General features: G+C 39.3%; 1 protein-coding gene across 1 annotated transcript in view; it reads left to right on the forward strand.

The window, feature by feature from the left end:
* Positions 1–25202, forward strand: part of Cntnap5 (contactin associated protein like 5) — a 964727-nt gene that overhangs the window by 791973 nt on the left and 147552 nt on the right. Inside the window, exons 15-18 of the mRNA XM_013346685.2 lie at positions 1474–1601; positions 1772–1942; positions 11054–11272; positions 19015–19254. Of these exons, the coding sequence (XP_013202139.1) occupies positions 1474–1601; positions 1772–1942; positions 11054–11272; positions 19015–19254 (758 nt within the window). The remainder of the gene's footprint in view (positions 1–1473; positions 1602–1771; positions 1943–11053; positions 11273–19014; positions 19255–25202) is intronic.

Below are 25202 nucleotides of genomic sequence, written 5' to 3' on the forward strand. Positions count from 1 at the left end.
AGGACACAGTGGTGTACAGTGCACAGGACACAGTGGTGTACACTGCAGAGGACACAGTGGTGTACACTGCAGAGGACACAGTGGTGTACAGTGCAGAGGTCACAGTGGTGTCCAGTGCAGAGGACACAGTGGTGTCCAGTGCAGAGGACACAGTTGCAGAGGAGAAGTGTGTGGTCATTTTTCCTTAACAAATTTCATCCTGGAAGTGTCTGTACTGCCGATGTCTATTTATTTATTTTAGTTGAATTTGTTTAATTTCAAATGTTATTTTTTATTTATTTTTGAATAGATCATACAAGCACACACTGCATACTTGGATAACACCCATCTTCCATACTCCTTTTTCTAGCTCCCCCTTGTGTACCTGGTGTGTATATGGATATATATGTGTGTGTGTACATTTTTTTTTGTTTAGACTGATGCATGTGAATATGTTTATGAGTGCATATACTTCGGCTATAAACCAGGTTTTGTTATTATACCTTGGGTACTTGGGAATATTTTTGTTTTTTGAGGCAAGTTTTCTCATTGCCCTGGAGCTTACCAGTTTAGCTAGGTTGGCTGGCTAACAGGTCCCAGATACCTACCTATCTCTACTTATCCAGTCCTATGATTACAAGCGATTTCCAAAAGGGAAGGCCTTCTTGTTTAGGTTCAGCAGATCTGGATTCATGTTTTCATATTCACACACCTAGCGGATTGGACTATCTATGCTATCTCCACAGCACCACAATGCCATGTTTTACTTCCAATTTATGCTCTGCCAAGTATTACCATTTTCACCTTGATTCCAAAACACAGCTTTAAAAGAGGAGGAAACATTGACTTTCTCTACTTCTTTTTAAACATTCCTATAAACAGAAAACTAGATACTTCCTTATTTGCATAATTAACAAGAACAAAGTCAGAGCCCTTAACAAGCAAGGCCTTCCTAAAGAATAAAGCAAAAAGCAACCAATAACTATAACGATTCATTTGAACAGAATTTTGAAGGTGATAAGGAACATTCTAACCTGATTAAAAACTGTTGGCAGGTGGTTCAGCCACGTCCTCTGAGTAATTTTTGAGAGGGAATTGTGTTATCTGTTTTCAAGTTAGTTCCTCAGATAGCAGATCTTCTTTTATGGGGAAGTGGAGTGACATTTAATGTCACATTAATGCTTCAGTGAGCCTTGGGGTCCTCTCGCCCTCAATAAGCACAGCGAACTTTGTAAACTACCTATGCTCCTGCCAGCACATTTAGGGAAGATATAAAATCCAGAGGTGTTTGGAAGCAGGCCATGGGTTCTGTAATTGGTATCCCAACTATTCACATAGGCCCAGAGATGAAAGGCCTTCTGTTATGCTCCTCCCAACCCTCGCCAAGCTGAATCCAATCCAAGTCACTTTGCAAAGAGGGGTCTTGACACAGATTCCCTAGATAATCTACATTTTTCCTTCCTTATTTTTCCCCTTTAAATTTGTGTTTCTCAGGACAAAGGATACTGGCTTTCTTTCCTTCAAAGATCACTTGCCTGTTACTCAGATAATTATCACTGATACCAACAGATCAAACTCAGAAGCTGCTTGGAGAATTGGCCCCTTGCGTTGCTATGGTGACCGTGAGTACTACATCCCTCTTTTTTTGAATTGCATGAGCAGAAGATGTTTTGGGTCCCTTATCCCTTTTCCTTTTAGTGTCCTTTCAGTATTAAAAATTATCCATGAGCCCATTGTTTCCTATACCCGATGGAAAGACACAATCCATGTTGAAGGACTCTCTGCTTCACAGGGCACTACTGGAATGCTGTCTCGTTTTCTACCGAAGCTTCTTACCTCCACTTTCCTACCTTCCATGCCGAATTCAGCGCTGACATTTCCTTCTTTTTTAAAACCACCGCTTTATCTGGAGTTTTCCTAGAGAACCTTGGCATTAAAGACTTCATTCGACTTGAAATGAGCTGTAAGTGCCTTCATTTATGAGTTTGATGTCAGTGGTCCATGGAGAGGGCTTCTTTTTATCTCTATCACCAGCCACTAGTACCGACTTTTAGTATCAAGCTAATATCACCAGTTATCAGTAAAACTAGCTCTGAAGCTGTCAGATCCCTGCTAATGTGTTATGACTTAGGATGTTCTATCATCATTGGTTAGTTGTTTTATAAGGGATATGTGCATTCCAGGAGTATCTGTGCATTCCTCCTGCAGGCTCCAATCTCTATTACAGCATTATTATCCCTTACCTGTTGCCTTAAGTTTCCATGCATCAGGATTGCACTCTGTGGAAAGCAGGGATAGTTGCTATTGAACATTCTCCTCATATTTGGGGTCCACATTAGTACTGTACCCATGCTTCAGAAGTCATTTTTTGGGAAGGCAGCTCAACCAATAAAGCACATACTTGCAAGCCTGAGGACCTGATTCAGTTCCCCAGAACTCATGTAACATAGCCAGGCTTTACCATGCCAGAGGAGGCACAGACAGGTGGAGCCCTGCAGCTCCTCTTGCAGAATTGGTGAGCTCCAGGTTCAGTGAGAGATTCTGTTTAAATTATGAGGTGAAGAATCATTGAGGAGGAACTTGGACATTGACCTCTGGCAAGTCTGAGCACATCTTGACCAGGTAATACACACACACACACACACACACACACACACACACACACACACACACACACGGGCATGTATGTATGCACAATTCAATTTCTTCTCTTGCCCCAATAAGAGAGTGTAACACGTCAGTGATAATTTATGCCAGTTTCCCTTGTCTTTCTTGCCTGTAGCAGTGTGCGTTCAGGGTTAAATGCATGGATTACAACTTTGTAATACCCCTGCCCCCATCTGTGGGATCTGTGCTTTACCGATCATTAAGCCAAATGGACACTAAAGAAATATGGATGACAAGACATTCATTCTACAGTGGGACACTGCATATCAGCATGCTAACAAAAATACATGAAAGCACAAAAAAGAAAAAAATTTTCAATGATTAATTTTCATGAAAATGGAAAAATAGCAATAATTTAGTCTCTTTTAGTAATAAGAACTTTAAAAGTCTGCCCATAAGTTTGATTTTCTGCAATGTTGTCAATGACAAGGCTGTTTTTGTTCAAATAAAACTACAAATTGTACTAGCCCATTTATCTTTTATTGCATTTAAAAGAAATATTTTTATTCATTTTTGATATGATTGTTTTTTCATAAAAAGTCATAGATATTTAAAAAGTTTGGAAAGAATTTTCAGCTTAAGTAAACCATTTTTATTTCAACCCAAAAAAATTATTACACTCCCCATAACTTTTTTTAACCAGGCCAAATTCTAGTGATTTCAAAATATCTAAATAATCAAAAATCTTTCCAGCAACTACTTTAATGCAGAATTCATCACAGGTTTTTCACCCCATTAGGTAGACACTAAACAGACCTCTTTCAGGTGTGCAATGGCTAGAGCTCTTCTGATTTCTGTGTTGACACTTGTGTCACTGTGTGGACTCTCATGTTAGAGTCTGATTACAGAGGGAAGCGTGAGTCATACAGATGGAAGGCGGACACTGCCTAGTTGTTCCTCCAAACAAACACACGCACCTGGTTCTCATGGAGCCAGTGGAGCTTAGGAGGCTGCTAACTACTCTCTAGGGTATAACTTTTACTATGCAATAAGCAGTAAATCGGACTTATTTAAGAGTCACACATGTATTATTAAAAATTGACAGTGACTTTAGGGTGTGTTGTGTTTGTACATGTATTTGGTGCAGGAGTGCTAAATCATCAAAACATTTTAGAATTACTAGTGGATCATGATTATAAAACCACACACAAACAATTAAACAAACAGATATTCAGTGCTTGAGAGATAGCCCAGTCACTAAAGTCCTTACTCTGCAAGCATGATAACCTGAATTTTATTTGCCGGTCTCAAGTAAAAAGTAAAAAGACAGATGTGGTGTAGTGGTTTGTGCTTATAATCCCAGTTTGGGGAGACCAAGAGAGTCCTTTAGCCTGTGAGAATCTCTGTGTCAGAAAACATGGTTTGGGGGTAATCCTGAGGAACGACACCAATATTGTCCTCTAGCCGCTTCATGAATGTGCATACACGTGAACACACCTGCTCACTTATGTACCAGCATGAGTGTGAATACATAAAAACACAGATAAATGAATAAAAATAAACATTAGAACTATTTTAGCTGCACTTTCTGTTGCTTTTGAGTTCCTTACACTAAGTGGACTCCATTACCTGTACCCTGCCTCGCTCTCATTCTTCTCTTGACCACAACCTACTCGAGCTTGTCCTTGAGCATCCCTCTACCCTTGTCAAGTGGACGTTTTCCAATAGTGTGAGTGAGGTGATTGGCCGTATCAGAGTGATGTAACTCCATGAGACACCCTTGAAAGCTAAGCAAGCATCTTATCCACAGATATTGGAAATTTGAGCATTCCCCAACAAAAGACAAGTACATTTGCAGAGGGCATGGTGGAGGGCTTTGTGGGTCTCCAGCACATGGGGGAGCGGCTAAGTGTTTCTTATGCAGTTGCAGACTACACGCAGGAAAAGAAAGTGTCTCCATGTAACTTTTCATTAATTGTTCAAGGACACAAGCTACTAATGGGGGAAGATCTTATGATTTTTGTGTAAAATAAAAATCCTTCGTACCTAACTTGCTCAGACTCTGAAGAGCAGGTTGAATACCAACCATTCCACAGTGTGGACATAATAACCTCAATGTAAAATTTAATAAAAAAAAAAAAAACAGACCCTAAAGCGTTTTCATTCATTCAAGCCGAAATCAATGTTATGGTATATTATCACAAGATAATCACCAGTGATTGAGTGTTAATTACAGATCAGTGTCCAATTTGTTTGTGCTTTGTAGCAGTTCACTGTGCCCTTCAGGCTGTACCTTTTTTTTTAATTCAATTTAGCATTAAATTATTTAAAAACACACAAATGAAACCTGTAATGTAATTGTTTGATGTTTACTATCATCATACTCTCAATTATTACTTTTTAAAGCACAAACATTTTGCATTAAATATTTTTAAGTGTATGACCTGAAAATAGATGCAGTTCAGTAGTAGAGTGAAGAACTGGCTAGCATATGTAAGACCCCAAGTTCAGTCCCTACAATAGAAAATAAACAAATACATAAACATAAAATCAACAAACTCTAAGGTCTCATATTCCCTAAATTTATGAAGATTATTGTTCTTGTTACTACTGTTATTACAGGGCAGAAGCTCTAACAAGATATCAAAAAAGATATCTCTACCCATGGTAACACCAAAGGCCATGTGGATGTCCAGGGTCTAGGCAACAAACTGTAGCCATTGTCAAGTCTAAGGGCCATACTGCCACACGGATGTACCAACCCGGGAAGTCTGTGTTGCCACACAAGTCCGTGGTATCATCTGGGCCTGGGTTGCTGCCAAGGGTCATGTCTGGATCTATGGTCCTGCTATAGCTGAGGTCTGTGATGATGCCCATTTTCAGTGTTGCAGCAAAGGTTCATAGGAATTATACTAACAAGCTCTTATATGTTAAATTAACCCATTCCTATTATTTTATATTTTTCCACAAGGCTCATGGCCTACAGGCAAAGTTTCAGAGAGCTCCAGTGGAGGAATCTGTGTTCTGCGGGCAGCTACATGGCTTCTCCCTGAATCTGCCTACTCTCTCTATATATTTTTTCCAGACTGGATATATTCTGTTAATCCATTGGCCAAAAACAGTTTCTTTATTAACCAATGATACAGAGGGGAATCACACATCACCTCCCATTTTCTGTCTAAATAAAAAGAAAGATTTTAACATTAACATAGTAAAATTACATATAACAAAACTGGTATCAAGCAAAAATTACTGTTACAACATTTATATCTACTTTAGAGCATGAGACTCTTAATCTCAGGTTTGTGGGTTCGGCCTCCATATTGGGAACCAATTTGTTGGCAGAGGCTGCTCGTTCGTTTCCAACTTCCCTGACTCAAAATAATCACACAGAAACTATATTATTTAAACCACTGCTTGGTCAATAGGTTAAGCATACTGCTAGCTAGCTCTTATAACTTAAATTAACCCATTTCTATTATTTTATATTTTACCTTGAGGCTTGTGGCCAAGGTTCCAGCTGTCTCCTGTGGTGACTACATTGCTTCTCACTGACTTGTATCTTCCAGCCTGGCTACATTCTATTAAGCCATTGGACAAAAGCAGATTATTTATTAACCAATAAAAGCAACACATATACGGAAGGGCTTCCCACACCAACCATGGACATAGGAGTCCTTGCCCGGATGAGATGGGCCTAGGAAAGCAAGATCTGCATCTCCCCTGAGGGATACAGCCCCAGTGGTCCAGACCAAGTAGTTCAACTACCAAAGAGACCCACATCCTGAGCCTTGGGTTGGTCCACCCTAACATCTTCCCCGTCTGTGACCTGCTGTAATGCATAAAGAGACTGGTCCTGTGGAACAATAGCCACAGCATCTCCGTGACTTGTGACAACAGCAGGATATGTGAGAGGGGTATTGGTGAGAGTTCAGCGATGCTGGTGTGCTAGAGGCTAATCGGTGTACAGTAGATACACTGCAGCAACCAATGGCACAAAGGTCTTGGGAAGACAGAGGAGCGAGGTGCTTTGTTGTTTGTTTTCAGTTGACTTTTTGGAGCATTTTTATTCATGTTTTATTTTATTTTTTTAATTTATTTATTTATTAAAGATTTCTGCCTCCTCCCCACTGCCGCCTCCCATTTCCCTCCCCTCCCCCAATTAAGTCCCCCCCCAGCCCGAAAAGCAATCAGGGTTCCCTGCCCTGTGGGAAGTCCAAGGACCACCCACCTCCATCCAGGTCTAGTAAGGTGAGCATCCAAACTGCCTAGGCTCCTACAAAGCCAGTACGTGCAGTAGGATCAAAAACCCATTGCCATTGTTCTTGAGTTCTCAGTAGTCCTCATTGTCCGCTATGTTCAGAGAGTCCAGTTTTATCCCAGGCTTTTCCAGACCCAGGCCAGCTGGCCTTGGTGAGTTCCCAATAGAACATCCCCATTGTCTCAGTGTGTGGGTGCACCCCTCACGGTCCTGAGTTCCTTGCTCGTGCTCTCTCTCCTTCTGCTCCTGATTTGGAGCATTTTTTTGAGGGATGCTGCAGGACTGAGGGGCTCATGGAGGGACTGGAAGGTGAGTGGGATTTGGGTGCATGATGTGAAATTCCCAAAGAATTAATAAACAATTATGTCACAAAAAATAGAAAAGGTCTAAAAGTATATTACTGAGATTTACATCTTAGTTCTTCCAGCCACTGTGACAACTTGTGCTCAGTTCCTTCACTTCTGAAATAGTCCTGTCAAGTGTGTATTGAGGCCCAACTGAATTCAATAATGGAAAATGCTTAGCAGTATTTCTGGCTTGTGTGATGCACTTAATAAATGTTAATGTTTCTGCTAATGTTATTTCACTGATTCTTCAACATCCAGGAACGGTTTATATATTATTGGCCTTTGATAGTTACTTCAATAAATATCAGCATTATCAAAACATTTAAAAAGACTTTTACAAGGACCAAAGCTTATAAAGAAAAAGCAGACAGCATTAGGTTCCATAGCTATTACACAGAGAAACCCTGTCTCAAAAAAGAAAACAAGCAAACAAACAAAGCAAATAAACTAAAGCAAAACAACAGCAACAACAAAAAGAAAAAAAAAACAAGATAAAGAGGAAGTGCAGCATTTATTCATTTTGAGGAGTCTAGCCATGGTTTTGCCAGAGCTATATACAGACAAGCAGAGGACTCAGGGTTGGGCTTGTAGTAAGTAAGTGAGCTTGCTCTAATCAAGCACAGTGTTAGTGGCTGGGTCTGTGATAAGTAAAAGTTCGCTACAGCACTGTTTCTCAACCTTTCTAATGCTTTTACCGTTTAATGCAGTTCCTCATGTTGCGGTGACCCCCAAGCATAAAATTATTTTTGTTGCTACTTCAAACCTATAATTTTACTATTTTTATGAAGTATAATGTAAATATCTGATATGTAGGATATCTGATGTGTGACCCCTATGAAAGTGTCATTCAACCCCCAAAGTGTTATGACCCACAAGTTGAGAGTCTCTGCTCTACAGCTTGCAGACGAGCTGAAGAGACAGATAGAAGTCAGATCATATGGTACAGGTGATGCATGGTATAGCCAACCTTTGCAAAGACAAGAAACCCAACTTGGTGACAGAATTCAGTAATCACAGCAGCGCATCAAGCCTCCTACAAAGATATGCTGTCTGATGGTAGCCTAATATCTTTAAGACTAATCATCAGGGAAAATTTTACCCAAATCTTTAATATTTCTGCCCCATATTCTTATGAATCTTTTTCTCTCTCCTTCTCTCTCTCTCCCTGTGTGTGTGTGTGTGTGTGTGTGTGTGTGTGTGAGAGAGAGAGAGAGAGAGAGAGAGAGAGAGAGAAAACCAGTCATCTCTCAATAAATATTTGATTTTGAAATGAGAAGATTTTCAAGATGAAACCACTGATCTAAGTAAGAAATAAAAAATATATCCAAAAAGTGGTGGTGTGTGTGGCTTTAATCCTAGCAGCGGGAAGGCAAAAGCAGGGTTATGTCTCTGAATTCAAGGCCAGTCTGGTCTACCAAAGAAGTTCCAGAACAGCCAGAGATACACAGAGAAACACTGTCTCAACAAATAAAAAGGAAGAAAGACAGAAAGTGAGTGACATAGAGAAAGAGAAAGGGAGAAGGTAAGAAGGAAATAAAAAGAAATGGAGGCAAAAGAGATGGTTGACTGGCTAATAGCACTGGCTCTTCTTACAGAGGGCTCATTTTCAGTTCCCAGCACCTATATGGTGATTCCAGCCATCTGCAATGCCAGTTTAGGGGATCCATTACCCTCTTCTGGCTTCTGTCAACATCAGACTTGCATGTGTTACACAGGCATAGTCAGGTAAAACATAGTTACAAAATCACTTAATCCTGAGTACCTGAGTTTAACCCTCAGAGCACACAATAAAAAATCTGGTGTGGTGGCATGTGCTATAATCCCACTATTGAGAAAAAGAGACCTGGCTTGTCAACCAGCCTAGCCTCATCAGTAAGCTTCAGGGAAATAAGAAACTGTTTCAAAAATAAAGTGGATGTCACCTGAGTCATGACATCTGAGGTTGACCTTTAGCCTCCACATGCACCCACAAATATGTACAACACACACCACACACACATACAAACACACATCATACACATGAAGATGCACATACTTGGACATGCACACAACAACAACACCAAAAAGAAAACGAGGAGGGAGAGGAGAAAGAGGAAAAGAAAGAGAAAGGGGAAAGGATAAAAGAGAAACAAAATGAAATGAAAAAGGTAGATTCATAAAATGGTTCAAGGAATGTTTTGTTTTAATTCTTTATTGCCTCATCTGTTCATTTCAATCCCATTCTTTCAATGAATGGTTTTGTAAACTAAACAATTTTTCCTGCATTAGAAAATCACATGATACAGAAATAATACAACCATCATTTATGAGCATCTAGTCTTCTCCAAAGACAGTTTGAATAGTTAATCAAGATTAACATGTTGATTTGTTTCCCCAAGAGAATTATTTTGTTTAGAGAGGCTACCATTGTGCACATTTTTATCCTTTACTAAAGCCCCTACAAAATTTCACAAATGGAGAGGCATTAATATTGAGCATCGCTGAAAAGGGAAATAAAAAGGTGCTGGATAAGTGTGGTCTGCAATGTCAAAATGCTGGAGCTGAACTTTGGCAAGGAGCAATGTTCACCGTGCAGTCTGTGCCAGCACATGCAGACTGGAAACAGAGTAAAGAATGCGACTGTTCAATTCACTTTCTTTTCAGTGTTTAGGTTAGGGCTACAGCACAAGGGATATTGTTACTCACATTGATCTCTTCACTTCAGCGAACTCAATCTAGATCTGTCCTCACAATCTTGTCCAGAGGCTTAGCTCATAGGTGCTTCTGAAGCCCGTTGATAGTTAACCATCAGGCTCACAATGCTGACCATTTGCTAATACCATCATTACATTTGCCATGTTCATCATCACCACCAACATCACTACCATCTGAGGTACCATCACCATGCTCTCCAACATCCCTTCTTCCAGAGTTCATCCCTACTATCCAATAACATCACCACAATTTCCATGATTATTATTAATACCACCACCAGCATGACCAGAACCATTACTATCTTCAATGCCACCATCATTTTAATATTGTCAGTATTAATATTAATGAATGGCTGTCAATTGATTTCCATAATATATTGTGAAAAAAGAGGGAGAACTTTCTGGACAGTATCCAACATGGAGGGTGGGGTTCTGAGTCATTTAAAGCAGTGCTATTTTCAGAGTTTTTCCACTGGACAAGCAACGGACATTAAATCCATCTTAATATTTTAAATATTCATTTTTATTTAAGTGTATGTTTCTCTGTGTGTATGTACATATGTGTTCAGGATCCTGTGTAAGTCAGAGAGCAATATTATCCCTGGCACTGGAGTTTTAGGCAGTCATGGGCTAAACCATCTGAGTGTTGGGAGCTGAGCTCTGATTCTCTGCAAGAGCAGCATATGCTCTTACCCATTGAACTTTCTTTCCAGCCTGATTTTGGCATTTTCAGGCATGGAAATACAAGAGTTTGGATCACATACATTGACTAAATATCCCGACAAGTGGTACTGTTGTTTTAAAGACATGGGTCTCTGCAGCTTGAAGATGATTGTCTAGCCCCTTGTGTACAGTTGGACACAGGTAAAACCAGGGTAGACCAAGGAGACCAAGAGCCTCAGCAGAGATCCAGACAGATACAAATGCCACAGGTTCCTGCTACCTATATTGAAGAACCAGGAACAACTCAAGTGGACAGTGTATAGAACACATGCATTCTTAGTCTTTAGCAGTTGATAATGCTGATGGTGATCCAAGTGCTCCAGGGAGTCCAGAGATGTCCTCTCCACATTGATGGAGATTGATTTTCCCTAAACATCCTGAGCATGCTTGTGCCTGCAACACACTGACAATGGTTTTCATCCTTCTTTCTTGTTTGGCTACAGCTCCTTCTGAGGTCACATTTGCCATTGATGTTGGGAACGGCCCTGTTGAGCTCCTCGTCCAGTCCCCTTCTCCTCTGAATGACAACCAATGGCATTATATCCGGGCTGAGAGAAACCTCAAGGAGACCTCCCTACAGCTGGACAATCTTCCTCGAAGTACAAGGGAGACCTCAGAGGAAGGCCATTTCCGACTTCAGCTGAATAGCCAGTTGTTTGTAGGTAGGATACATCATACAGCATACTTTGTAATAAATACTTACAAGGTAGTTTTTTGCCCTAGCTCAAGAAAACCTCCTAGTATTTTACACTAAAAAACTAAATATGTTATTATTTTTACAAATAGTTTTATTTTATAAATTGTTTTATTCTAGCTTCATAAATCATCAAAATAAAGTTTGTGCTACTCCTTTGCAAAATTAGCAGCTGTCTCAGATTGTTTTGGTACCATTTCTCCTTGTATGCTTTGTGTTCAGATATCTATGGAATTTTATGTTTTGACTTATTGTAATAAAAATTTACAGCATAGGTATAGAGATTCTAGCCCATCATTTTTCTTAGTGCCCCAAATCCTAATTACTATTGTTAACAGTGTGATCAAAAAGTTTGACTAACCCAAAGAAGTTCAGTTTTCAGGTGTAAAAAATAGGAAGTGTGCTGACTGGATTTATTTCAGCTTGACACCAGCTAGATACTTAAAAGAGGGATTCTCAGTTGAGAAAATGTCTCCATATATCTGGACATTAGGGAAGTCTGTAGAACGTATTCTTAATTAGTTGTTTCTGTGAGGGGGACCAGCTATTATGCATGACGCCACCATGGGCTGCTTGTCCTGGCTTCTATAAGACTGCAGGCTGAGCAAGCCATGTAAAGCATGCCTCTTGGCAGCCTCTGCTTTAGCTCCTGCCTCCATACCCCTACCTTGCTGAGTTCCTCACCTGACATCCTTTGATGATGGGGTGTGATATTGAAGTGTAAGCAAAACAAATCCTTTCCTCTCCAAGTTGCTTTTGGTCACAACAATAGAAAAACTAACTAAGGTAAGGTGGTACTCATTTCCTGATTGAGACTCAGTATTAGCAACTATATTATCTCTGAATACGTGGCCACTGACAGTGGTGGGAGTGGATGGGTTCAGAAGTCACTCCCTTTTTCCCTTTTGAATTTGTTCCTTCTTTTTTCCCTACTTTTCCTCCTTTTTCCCTTACTCATTTCTCCCATCAATAGTCACAGAGAAACCAATTCTATTCAAACATTTCTTGTCTGATAGTGGGTATAGAAATATGAATTAGGAATAGTCACTGCTTTTCAGGGTGCTTGTGCATGTGTGTGTATGTATGTATGTGTGTGTATAAGTGTGGGCATGTGCCTTGTGTGCATGCATGTATGTATGCATGCCTGTATATGTATGAGTCTGTGTGTGTGAGAGAGAGAGAGAGAGACAGGGACAGAGACAGACAGAGACAGAGACAGAGAGACAGAGAAAGGATGGGGGATATTTTAGATATGCTCGCCTAGTACTGATATAAGACCAGGAATTATAGTTTTCTATCAATACAATATATCACTGTATAGCTCACCATGAGTCATGAAATTCCATCTTCATTCCTTGTGCATTTTTCATTTGTTTTCTTTATATGTGGGCTAATGTAATTTCTAAACCTGAAAATATAACCAGTGAAAACATAATTGCTAAAGGAAAAGCGATAGGAAAATTCGAGAACATCAGATTTTCATAGTATCACCCACCATACATGTATCTTCATTAACTGTGTTTTACACATCCACTAGAATCTAATATCAAGTGATTTAAAACCTTCGAATGATTATAGGTCTTTTCCTTAATTAATAACTCCTGTAAGTAATATGATTTACTACTGAAAAAATTTTAATTTATTTTGCTGTTTTAGTTCTACTTAAACATCACATTTTATTCTTGGAAGAAGTTTGCTACTCATCAAGATTTAATATCTTTTTTGGTGGAATCAGTTCAAGTATTTTATAATTTTCATAAATTATACTCCATGTGAAAGTCTAATTTATCTTTAGGCAGTGTTTTTGAATCTTTCTATCTGAACCAGAAACTAAAGGTGAAGGATTTGTTATTTTTATGCCATCATAGCTACGTGACTATCCCAAGAAAAGAGATGAGGTGAACTTTGGACAACTTAAAAGGGAAGAGAAGCAGCAGTGTTTTGTGCCAAGTTCTTTTCACTAGACATTTAAATTGATCACAAATCAGTGAGTTGTACAAGTATGTGAATAGGACTGAATGAGACACCTTGACAGAGTTGTAGCCAAGGTCAGTCTAATGAGCATGCTCACTTCTGTTATTGTTCTCTCCAGTGAGTCCCATCTTACTGTGCTTTCTTTGAGTTTATCTCCATGAAACTGAAAAGGGGGAAACTGCTGTTAAAGTCCATCTTTGTCTGCTGGCTTATGCCTCACTGTTTAGTGTTCAGTAATAGGTATGTTTGCAGATGTTATCAGGTCAAAGGCAGTTGAAGAACCAACAACTGCGTTTTTGTGTAATTTATCTGTGCAATGAATGAATGAATGAATGTTTTTCTTACTTACTCTCCTCATTTCCTATCCAGTTGCTGTGATAAAATGTCCCAATAAAAGCACCAGGGATGAAAGGGCTTCTTCAGTATAGTTCCATGGTAGAATCCATCACTAGGGAAAGTAGAGGCAAAAACTTGAAACAACTCTTCACATCCACAGTCAAGAACAGAGAGGGAATGAATACATTCATGGGTACTTTCAGTTCACTTTCTTTTCTTTTATATTGTCCAGGACCAAATCCAAAAGATAGTGCTACCTACTTTTATGATAGGTCCTAACACATGAATTAACTTAATCTAGATACCCAAAGACATGCCCAAAGGCCAGACTAATCAAGGCAGTCTCATTGAGAATCTTGTAACAGACACAAAATGATAGCCTACAGAATGGGAAAAGATCTTCACTAGCCCCACATTAGATAGAGGTCTGATCTCCAAAATATACAAAGAAATCAAGAAATTGGTCATCAAAAGAAAAAATAATCCAATAAATAAATGGAATACAGACATAAATAGAAAACTCTCAACAGAGGAATCTAAAATGGCTGAAAGACACTTAAGGAAATCTTCAACATCCTTAGTTATCAGAGAAATGCAAATCAAAACAACTTTGAGATTCCATCTTTCACCTGTAAGAATGGCCAAGATCAAAAACACTGATGACAAATTATGTTGGAATTTACTGATTTCTTCATGATTACAGATGAGGCTTGCTCACAGAATTTGGGCAGCTCAGGTAGCTGCCACATTGACAGCTCAGTCTTTCCTGAAAAATAACTCAAAAAAGCATCCCTCAAGATTCCGGAACCACTTACAGGAATGTTGGGGGGAGATGTTAAAGCATATATTCAAGCTATTGTTATTACTTATATAATTGTTCTGGAACATTAAGTTAAAATTGTTTCATTTGTTTATTTTGTGGAGCATTTGTTTAAATATGCAACGATGTGTTATTTTATGTTGCATTATTTTAATCTGTAAAGTGTTTCCTTCCTAAAACACTTGATTGTTCAAATAAAGAACTGAATGGCCAATAGCTAGACAGGAGAAAGGATAGGCAAGGATGCCAGATAGGGAGAATAAAAAAGAAGAGAAATCTGGACTCAAGTGGTTAACAGGATGAATGACAAAGGAGAAGGAGAAGATGCCTGGGGAGAGTAACTGAAACACACAGTCAACTATGGAGTTAAAAGGAAAGAAAAATATATAGAATAAAGAAAGTTAAGAACATAGTTAAAAAGAAATGGGACAATTTAAGTTAAAATGTTTGCTAGAAAAGCCAAGGTAAAGCTGGGCTTTCATAAGTAATAATAAGTCTCCATGTATTTATTTGGGAGCCCATAGAAGGCCCCCAAAGAACAAAAAAATAGTTACATATAACCTTTGGATGAGGCTTGTGAATGGTGCAATTTTTGTGTATGTCACGGATCTTTCTTAATGAGCCTCTCTAGGAAGGAATGTTATTATTTGGAAAACATAGCTACCAAACAACTGTACATAAGTCAAGATTCAGAAATGCAAAGTAGAAAATGTATTAGAATGATGACTGAAATATGTCTGTCCAAAGACAGCAAAGTAATTCGACCTGCTCTATATGGGTGGAGTCTTGGAAAGAAGTCAGCAAGAAAGCCCACACATCATCATCTGATTTCTCAATGGAAAACATATTTGAATTTTGCAAGTATTTTTTTCCGTTTAAAAATTGGCAACTTTGGAAAGAAAACATGTCTTAGCAGATACAGGCACTTACCAAGCCTGAAAACCCGAGTTTAGTCCTCAGAACACACATGATAGAAGGAGAGAACAGACTCTTGTAACATGTCCCTTAAGATGTGTGTACATGTACCTCTGTGTGTGCATGCACATGAATGTGTATACATGTATTCGTGTTTTTTCTGTGTGTATGTTTGTGTTGGCTCTGTGTGCACATGTGTGTATGTATGTGTGCTTGTGTTGTCTCTATTTTTACATGTACATGTGTGTATAGATGTATTTTTGTGTGTGGTCTATGTGTATGTTTATGGGTATTTGTTCTCTACGTGAGTACATGGATGTATACACGTGTGTGTTTGTGTTGGCATTTTTTTTAAAATTATTCAACATGTAGCCTAGTCTGTTCATTCCCTGTAATAAAAAGAATCTGTCCTATAGATGTTTCTCCTTTGAAAAAAATAAAATTGTAGCCTTAAAAAAGCACAAATTTAGCTAATATGAAAGGTAGTTGCCCAATGCCTTGTATCATCTTGCTCTATCAGCATGTGGAAGAGCATGAGCAGCTAGTCTGGCAAAAATCGCACTACATTTCATATATCTCTGCTTCAAGAAGTACATTTTTACCAGAAAAATTGTCCCAGTCACCCCTTCTTCATTTATAAGCTTGTTGACTAAGCCACACACACAAGAAAATGTGCAATAGATCTTGCATTTGCCATCTCTTCTCGGAGAAAAATTATACTAAGAAGATAGATGAAGAGTTATTCAGATCCACAAAGGGGAGTGACTACGGAGTCGGAGAAACAGAGCAAGTGTTAGGCTCCATAAATCCTCCCCTCTTTATTGTGCATAAACCCCAGAAAAGAAATAATGAGCCTTCCTTTGTGACCGGCTTGTATGTGCCATTGATTTATCTTGTGGTTAAAGGAGACTTACTCACTGAAATTGAAACAGACAAGACAGTGCAATTGAGGTTTGGCCTCTTGGCCTGCATTCTTATCAGAATTGGAAGCAAACTCAAGGTTTTTTGTTATTTCAGAGTAAGAGACTAGCCTTGTGCCACGGGAATGTTCTATTTTATTCTCTGGACAAAGGCCATGTGACTCATGTATTTCCTGGTTTGGTATCTTAGTTACTTTTCTATTGCTGTGACAAGACACAATGACCAGGAGAATGCTTAGATTGTGCTCATAGTTACAGAGGGTAGAGTATATGACAGTCCTGATGGAGAATATGACAACAACCAGGAAGTCATCGCACTGAGGCAATAGCTGAGAGCTTACATCTTGATATGTAAACATGAGGCAGAGAGAACTACCTTGGGATAGCATAGACTTTCGAATCTCAAAGCCAGTCTCAAGTGACACATATTCTTCAACAAGGTCATATCTCCTAATCCTTTCCAAATGGTTCCACCCACTGGGGAGCAAGTATGCAAATATAATCTTAATAAGGCTATTCTCATTCAAACCACCATACCTGAGCTGGAATAAGCAAAGTATATTTCTAAGCATCTGCGCTGTGATTTTCCAGAGTTCTTCCTGTCTCCATCTCACAACTTACATCATTGTGATTATAGGCATGCATCACATCACCCAGATTTTCCCTAGGTTCTGAGAATCAAATGCAGGACTCCATGTTTGTGAGTTTACTGGCTGACCCATCTCACCAGCATCAATTTACAGTTAATTTTCCTGTTTACATTTATATTTCTTATCCAAAAATGGCAAATTTCCAATGCCTATCCTGTCTTCTTTGACAAGCATGCACACAGATCGTGTTACTTTCTAGACCAAATTTAGTAGAATTGTAGCATAAAGTGTAGAGAGGAATGAGTCTCAGTTATGTCATCCTATAAACACAGAATATAACTGATGTGTATTTTCTACATTCAGTGTTTACTCCTGTTCCTTCTTCTCCCCCTTTTTCCTCATCCCCATCCTCCTCCTTTTATTCTCCTGCTCTTCTTTCTATTTTTCATTAGTTCATTAGGCAGACTTTAAGGACTTTTATGCACTCTCCACTCTTCTATGATATAACCTTGTGCTCAAGGATAGGATGCTAAATACCTGTTTTCTATAGCAAGAATGGGCCTCCAACTCTTCTGGGATCTCAGAATTCTCAGCAACCATACATACAGGCAAATGGGATTTAGCTGTACTTTCCACCTTCTTGTCTCTTGGCACACTTTTTTTTTACATCTGGGAGGAGCTGGATTTTCTGTGTGAACAAAACAATGAGAAAGTTTAAATCTGCTCAATGCTCAAGGGATGGTATATAACTGTCTCCTGACACCATCCAGATGTCTATCTGCTGACAGTCAGATTACAGCCGAAGTCTCAATTTGAGTGGAGAAATCTTATCTGCAAAATAGTATTTTATAGATAAACTCTCAGATCAATAAACAGATAATATATAATGTACCTACTGAGTCTAGGCAGTAGGTGAAGACTCGAGAGAAGGGCCCAGAGGACAGCAGTAACTGAACACACACTATACTCTGTGGTCTACAGTAAACTTTACTAGAAAAACATGGAATGAGAGATGGAACAGATGAAATTTAAAGAATTCAGCGCTCAATATGGCGAAGGACATGGTGCTGAACCCCAATACCTGTCTATCCCTCTTCCAGTGCATAGCCCTGTGCTGCATAACAGCTTGCAGTTTTGTCTCTATTGTGCACCTGACAGCTCTCTTTGAAATTTGCCAAGAGGCAAAATCTAACTATATCCCTTTTATATCAGATAAAACACACCATAGGCTGCAAAAAATATCCATATTTTATTTATATGCAGAGATCATGGTCATGAAAACATTCATTCTTAAGCATCTAAGAAGAGGTGTATCACTCTCTTAGTCTTGCTCTCTCTCTCTGGGAATGTTTTCCTTGGAAACAGTGTCTCATGTTTCCTAAACTGGCCTTGAACATGGTTTATAGTCAAAGCTGACATTGAACTTCTGCTCCTCCTCATCTTTAGTGCTGAGAATATTGATGTGTACCAAGTTGCTTGCTTTATTCAGTGGTACTGGCAATGGAACTCAGGACTTTATGCATGCCAGGCTAGGACTCTACTAACTAGATTACAGCCACAGCCCTGACTTCAAGATTCTCTAAATTCATTTCTCTCACTGGGATCTTAAAGAAAAGATCAGCAGCCCTGACAACTCAGTTAAGTGTTAACAAAAAGAAGTGACTCTTACAAAATACAGTGTTACAGGTCAGCAGAAGGAAGGTGAGATGAAATTACCCTGCAGATGAGCTTCCTTCAGAGAGTAATAGCATCAAGACCACAAAAGCCCAACAGCCTGAAATGACAGTGAGGAGCTCTTAGGTCCAAAGAGCAAAGAGAAGGCATCTTTATGTTACAGGTTTTCAAGAAGCCGGTCATAAGTCCCACACCAAAAGCCCCAATCTCCATGTTAAATTCCATCCTTAGCATCTAGCTTTAACTCAAGGCCCTCTAGGTTCATGACAATAGGGAAGGGGCTGGCCTTCTTTGCAACTACAAAGCTGTGAAGAGCTGGATGATCACAGCAGGCTCTCCCATTGTGCCCAGAGATCCCACAGCAGGAAGTGGTCTGATTTCTGGGAGAGGGGACAGGCAGAGGTTCTGTGTTCTACCAGTCACATCTATGAAATACAGCAAAGACACCTTTCATGTTTTCCTTCTTATTTGTTATCCCTAGGAGGGACGTCATCAAGACAGAAGGGCTTTCTTGGATGCATCCGCTCTTTACATTTGAATGGGCAGAAAGTGGACCTGGAAGAGAGGGCAAAGGTCACGTCTGGGGTCAGGCCTGGCTGCCCAGGTCACTGCAGCAGCTATGGAAGCAACTGCCACAATGGTGGCAAGTGTGTGGAAAAGCACAGTGGCTACTCTTGTGACTGTACCAGTTCACCATATGAAGGACCTTTCTGCCGGAAAGGTAAGCTGGATATGCATGCCACTACTGTGTCCAATCCAGTAACATCTGCATACCAAGGCCCATAATCCCAACACTCCTGTATGTCCATGTATGTGATAGCCTATACCCACGTGGCATGGTCAAGCCAATGGTACCAAAGACTTTGGGAAATCTATACTGAAAAGCTTCTACACCCCAATAAGCCTTTCTGCTGACACAATAATCTGAATCAGACTAAATCAAACCATATTAGAAAAGGCCCAGGTTTAATAAATACAAATGTTCTCAGGTTACCTTCCAGCTCCCTCCCATCCCCCAGAGAGGAGACAGGAAAGGAAGATCATAAAACCACATATTTGTTCTCTGGGGAGCAATTTAAATACCCTATAGGAATGTTCTTGAGCATCTCTGGGGCGGGGGGGGGGGTGTCATCATTTGGCAGGCTTTCTTGTGGGCAGAGTCTGAACTGAGGTAACTCCCAAGGGAAGGAGCTTGGGGTAGAACTTCCACCCTTACATTCCAGACTCTATGGATATCTTGATACCAGGGTCTGGGGTGATGCCTTCAACAAAATATTCCAGACTCTTCGGGTATATGGATGCCAGGGGCTAGAGTGATGCTTCCACCCAAAAATATACCATTGCTTCTATGTGTGGCAATGGTTAAAGCAATATTCTTCATGCCCTCAAGCAGTGCCCTGGGTTTGTACTCTCAAGTTCTCCCATGTTAACTTAGCTTAGATCATCAACATAATCATATCCTCTCTCCTATAACTGGACTTGCATGTTTGCAGGCAGTACAATTGTGCTTGATCTAGTTGAAAATGGCACATCATCCAGACTAAAGAAATAGCTGGAAACTTACTAACATTTCTAGTTCTGGTACCTCAATTAGAAAATTTATAAAAGGACCACAGAGTTGAGTACAAAATAAGCTATAGAATCACTTAGGCTATCTTTAATTTTTTTGAAAGTATACATGTGAAGAATATAAAAGATTTATTCAGCCTGGTCTACAAGAGCTAGTTCCAGGACAGGAAGCTATGGAGAAACTCTGTCTTGAAAAAGTTCAAAAAAAATTATAGTTATTTTTAAACTTTTGTTTACAAAAAAGAAGAGTTTGCTGTGCTCCCAATGTAAACAATGTTAAAAGAACAATATTTAATATTAAAATGAAATATTTTAACTGTTGCAGGGCCCAGTCATTCTACATGACATTATCTATTCATGAAGACACTCTCTTTTAGTGTGTGTGTGTGTGTGTGTGTGTGTATTTCTATGTATAAGGAATGTACATGCCAGTACAGACCATAGGAAAAAAATGGGTATGTGTTCCTCAGGTGACATCTACCCTGTATTTTGAGGCAGAATCTCTCAGGGGTTTAGGCTCTCCAATGGGCTAGGCTGACTGGCAAGCAAGCTATAGGGATATGCCAGACTCTGTCTCTCCAGCATTTAAATTGCAGCCAACACTAGTTACTATTTTTTACCATGGGTTTTAAGGATAAAACTGTAAGCACTAGAAAAACAGAGCCATCTCTTCAGCTTGTAAATACATTTTCAAGCTCTTCCACCAAGCAATTGTTTTTATTTAGTCTAACTTAATCTGTAAATTAAAGAAAAAAAAAGGACCCAGTGTTTTCCTTGAAGGGTTCTATAACTTAATTTCTTCTCTCATTCATTCTGTGCTTTTCTTCAACTACTTGGGATTGTTTGCTTGTTATTTCCAGGAAACATAATAAAATCCTAGGGAAAACAAAACACTGGAACAAACTTTAGTGCCAATCAGATATTAAGTCAAGAATCGGAGCTTGAATAATAAAATAGCCCCTAACCAATAGCCCTTTACTGAAGACAAAACTTTAAGTTTTTCTATTATGTTTATTTTGTTGAGGGAATTCATGTGCTATAACACACATGTGGCAGTCAGAGGAAAACTTGTGACCACTGGTCCAGAGGAAAACTTCTGACCACTGCTCCTCTCCTTCTACCATGTGGCTCCATGGGTCAAACTCAGGTCTCAGGTAGGGTGAAAAGTGCTTTTACCCACTGAGCTAATTTGCCAGCCCTAAAACTTTTGTAGATAAGGGCTCATAAACTTATAGCAGTTGTAGCTACTTACACATGGCCTGCAAAAGATCAATCTGGTCAATATTCCACATGGATTTGGAGGGACTCATGAGGCCCTGCCCCTAGCTGACAACCTATTAACAGTTGATTAGCTGATTAGTTGAGGAAAAGTTGGTTTTCTTTAGCATTATGATCACTGTTCCTGTGTCCATGCTATCTCAGATGGCCTTACATGCATGCCAATAAAGACACCATTAACTATACTCAAAGGGTGATAACTAAATAAATAACATGTAGTTAAGAGGGAATATATGTGGTTGGAAGGGGTTTGAGGAGGTGTGGTAAAAATACATTTGAAGTGTGTCTCAGTTTGCTTTCTATTGCTATAAAAAAATGCCTTGACCAAAAATGACTAGGAGAAGAAGGTGTTTGTTGGAAGAAGGTGTTTATTTGGCTTACAAATCACAGCACAATATCAGGGAATGGCAAATAAGAACCCATGGCAGAACTTGGAGAAAGGAAATTGTAGTGATAGGAGAAGCGGGCTGCATCCCGCCACCCAGCTAGCTTTACTTGAAATAATTGCATGGAAACTGTATTCTTTTAAACACTGCCTGGACCATTAGTTCTGACCTCTTATTGGCTAGCTCTTACATACTGATCTAACCCATTTCTAATAATCTGTGTAGTCCATGAGGTGGCTTACCAGGGAAGATCTTAACCTGTGGCTGTATCAGGTGGGAGAATCATGGTGCCTGCCTGACTCGGCTTCTTTCTCCCAGCATTCTCTTCTGTCTACTCTGCCTACCTAATTTTCTGTCCTATCAGGCCAAGCACTTTTCTTTATTAGTTAACCAATGAAAGCAACAAGACCCACCTCCATCAGGAAATGAAGTAAAAGCTATGAAGAAATCCTGCTTACTAGCTTACCCCTCTTGGCTTGCTCAGACTGTTTCCTCGCCAAACCCAGGACCATTTGCCTAGGTGTTTCATTGCCCAGAGTGGGCAGCACTATCCCATCCCACATTAATCATTAATAAAGAAAATGTCCACCCAGACTTGCCTATAGGCCAATCTGATGGAGGCATTTTTTTTTAATTAAATTTCCCTCTTCCCAGATTCTCCCACCCTGTGTCAAGTTAACAAAATTCACAAGGACAAATGCCCCCTTGTCAACTTGACACATCAATATATTACTATTAAACCATAACCTTTCCTTTCTTGTTTGCCTCTATGATCTCATATTAATATCAGAATATCAGTACCACAAATATAAAACATTCCAACTTTTTTGGGGGGGCGCATTTTTGAGACAGAGTTTTCTGTATAACAGTCCTAGCTCTCCTGGAACTAGCTCTTGTATTCCAATTTTTACAAGTCCCACAGTTTTTAAAAATTTAAACACTTTTAAAAGTTTAGTCTTATTAAATATCTGAAGTCTCTCTAGTATTCATTCTAGTCCCTGAAGTATTTGTTTCTCTAAAATAAAAAATAAGTAACATCCTTTCTTATTTGAAGAAAAGAAGTAGAGCCCAGTTACAACCAAGCGAAAGTAAAACTAAATGTAGACAGTGTAAGAAGCTCAGTGCTTGGCACCGGTACTCACGCATGATCAGACCTTCTGAGGACCTCACCAGCTCTACTTTTCTGGTTCTCCTATCTCTAGTACACATAGCTCTTCTTCTGCAGTCAGGCCAGCTCTACCCCACAACTGCTGCTTACCTTGTTTGTTTGTCCCACAGCCCTGGCATCGCTAATATGATCAGATCTCTATCTTCACCAATGACTCCCTTTGGTGACTTTGACATTACCATATGGTACCAAAGTCCCACTTCTCCCATGACCCCTCTAAAACTGGGGTTTATGCTGTACCTGAAGACATACCTTCATCAACGGTCTCTCATGGTGCTATGCTTCAGCTTCTCTCTATGAAAACTTCAATTCTTCAGTTTCACACCACCAATACCAGAACCATTTAAAAGATTCTTAGATGATACCAAGTGTTGTGCCACCTTGAAATGTAACTGTGGGCCGGGCGATGGTGGCGCATGCCTTTAATCCTAGCACTTGGGAGGCAGAGGCAGGCGGATCTCTGTGAGTTTGAGACCAGCCTGGTCTACAGAGCTAGTTCCAGGACAGGCTCCAAAGCCACAGAGAAACCCTGTCTCGAAAAACCAAAATTAAAAAAAAAAAAAAAAAGAAATGTAACTGTGGCCTCTCTGGCCTACAGCTTTGTGTGCTAACCCTGAGTAAATAGCTCCCAAAAACTTTTGCCATAGTGATGCTGATCTCTTATTAATTACAGCTAATTCCTCAGCTCCACCTGAGCAGCATCTGTTTTTTCAGTGAATTATACCTTTCACCTTCAGAGATTTGTGTTGTGTGCGTCTACTTGCTTGTTCCTGGCTGCTCAGCCCCGAAATAATCACACAGAAACCATATTATTTGCAATACTGTTTGGCCAGTAGCTTAAACATATTTCTGGCTAATTCATATCTTAAATTAACCTGTCTCCATCAATCTGAGTAATGCCACAAGACTGTGGCTTACTGAGTAAAGTTTTAGCATCTGTCTCTGGTGGGGCTATATGATTTCTCCTGTGTCTGCATTCTTTCTCCCAGTATTCACTTTAGTTTTCCATGTCTATCTAAATTCTGCCTTGTGCAGGCCTAAGAGTTTCTTTATTAACCAATGGTATTCACTGCATACAGAGGGGAATCCCACATTACCTCCCCTTTTCTGTTTAAATAAAAAGGAAGGTTTTAATTTTAATGTAGTAAAATTATATATAACAAAACAGATATTAAGCAAGAATTACAGTTATAATATTTATATCTACTTTATCTTTTATCATAACTAAGGAAAACTATAATTATAACTATCTATTCTTCAACTCCATCAAAGACTCCAGAAGAATGTAATATTACCCAAGTAAACAGGAAGTTCATTGTGACAAAACTCTAGAATTGACAGAGACCATCTTGCTGCCTGGATAGTCACCCAAAGTTTTCTGTATCATTGGGGCATTTATCTTAAGCCTACAGGCCCATAGTATTCAGGAGACATTTCCATGAAGCAGGAAATTTGAAAATCTGTTTTGCCTTGTAGTGGCAAAGTCCATCAGCTGCTTTCTTCTGTGTCTTGAAGAATGTCTAGCATATACTCTCATAAAGCAGGAATCCCAAAGGAACATCTCACTTTTAGGCAAATTTAGCAGTCATTTCTCTGTGGGTCCTACATGTCCAATTCATACAGCATAACAGAAAGCAGTCTGGGAAAAGAGCAGTTTCTTGCCCAAACGGCTAACAAACTTCCTAAGTAGCTTCTTTGATGCCCATCTTCCTCTTGATGTAGCTTGAGGTTTTGAGGAGCAGATGTGTCTCACTGTCATGAAAAATCTTAAGCTCTTAAAGCATTGTAAATGCCATATTATGAAGGTCTCTGAAAGATTTGAAGAATACGTATAGAACTGAAATATATATCTATATATCTAGAAAACCTAACATGACTACAAGTTTGACTATTATAGATGACTTTCTACTAACCTGTACTTCTTATGTATTAAATTTTAAAATGAGCTACACAACAATAGCTTAATCAAGAGCAGAAATACACATATGACAAAATTGACTTTAAATGTGTATAAATAGACCAAGATCCATACCAATGCAAATTATTCATATCTATGTCATATCCCCCTTTAAATGTAAGCAAACATTTATAGGCAATATTTAGGAATATCGGTATAATTCTCTCTAAATTGTTACCTGAGTTTTGTTGGGCAAAGTAATTTTTTGGGGTGTTCATGGCAACATTTCAGGGTGTCTTGATCCTTCAAATCACATTAGTCTGGAAGAAATCCACAGATTCTCATTTTCTGTGGAAACAAATGAAGAACTT

This window comes from Microtus ochrogaster, chromosome 6 (assembly GCF_000317375.1).
Source record: "Microtus ochrogaster isolate Prairie Vole_2 chromosome 6, MicOch1.0, whole genome shotgun sequence".
Classification (NCBI taxonomy): Eukaryota; Metazoa; Chordata; class Mammalia; order Rodentia; family Cricetidae; genus Microtus; species Microtus ochrogaster.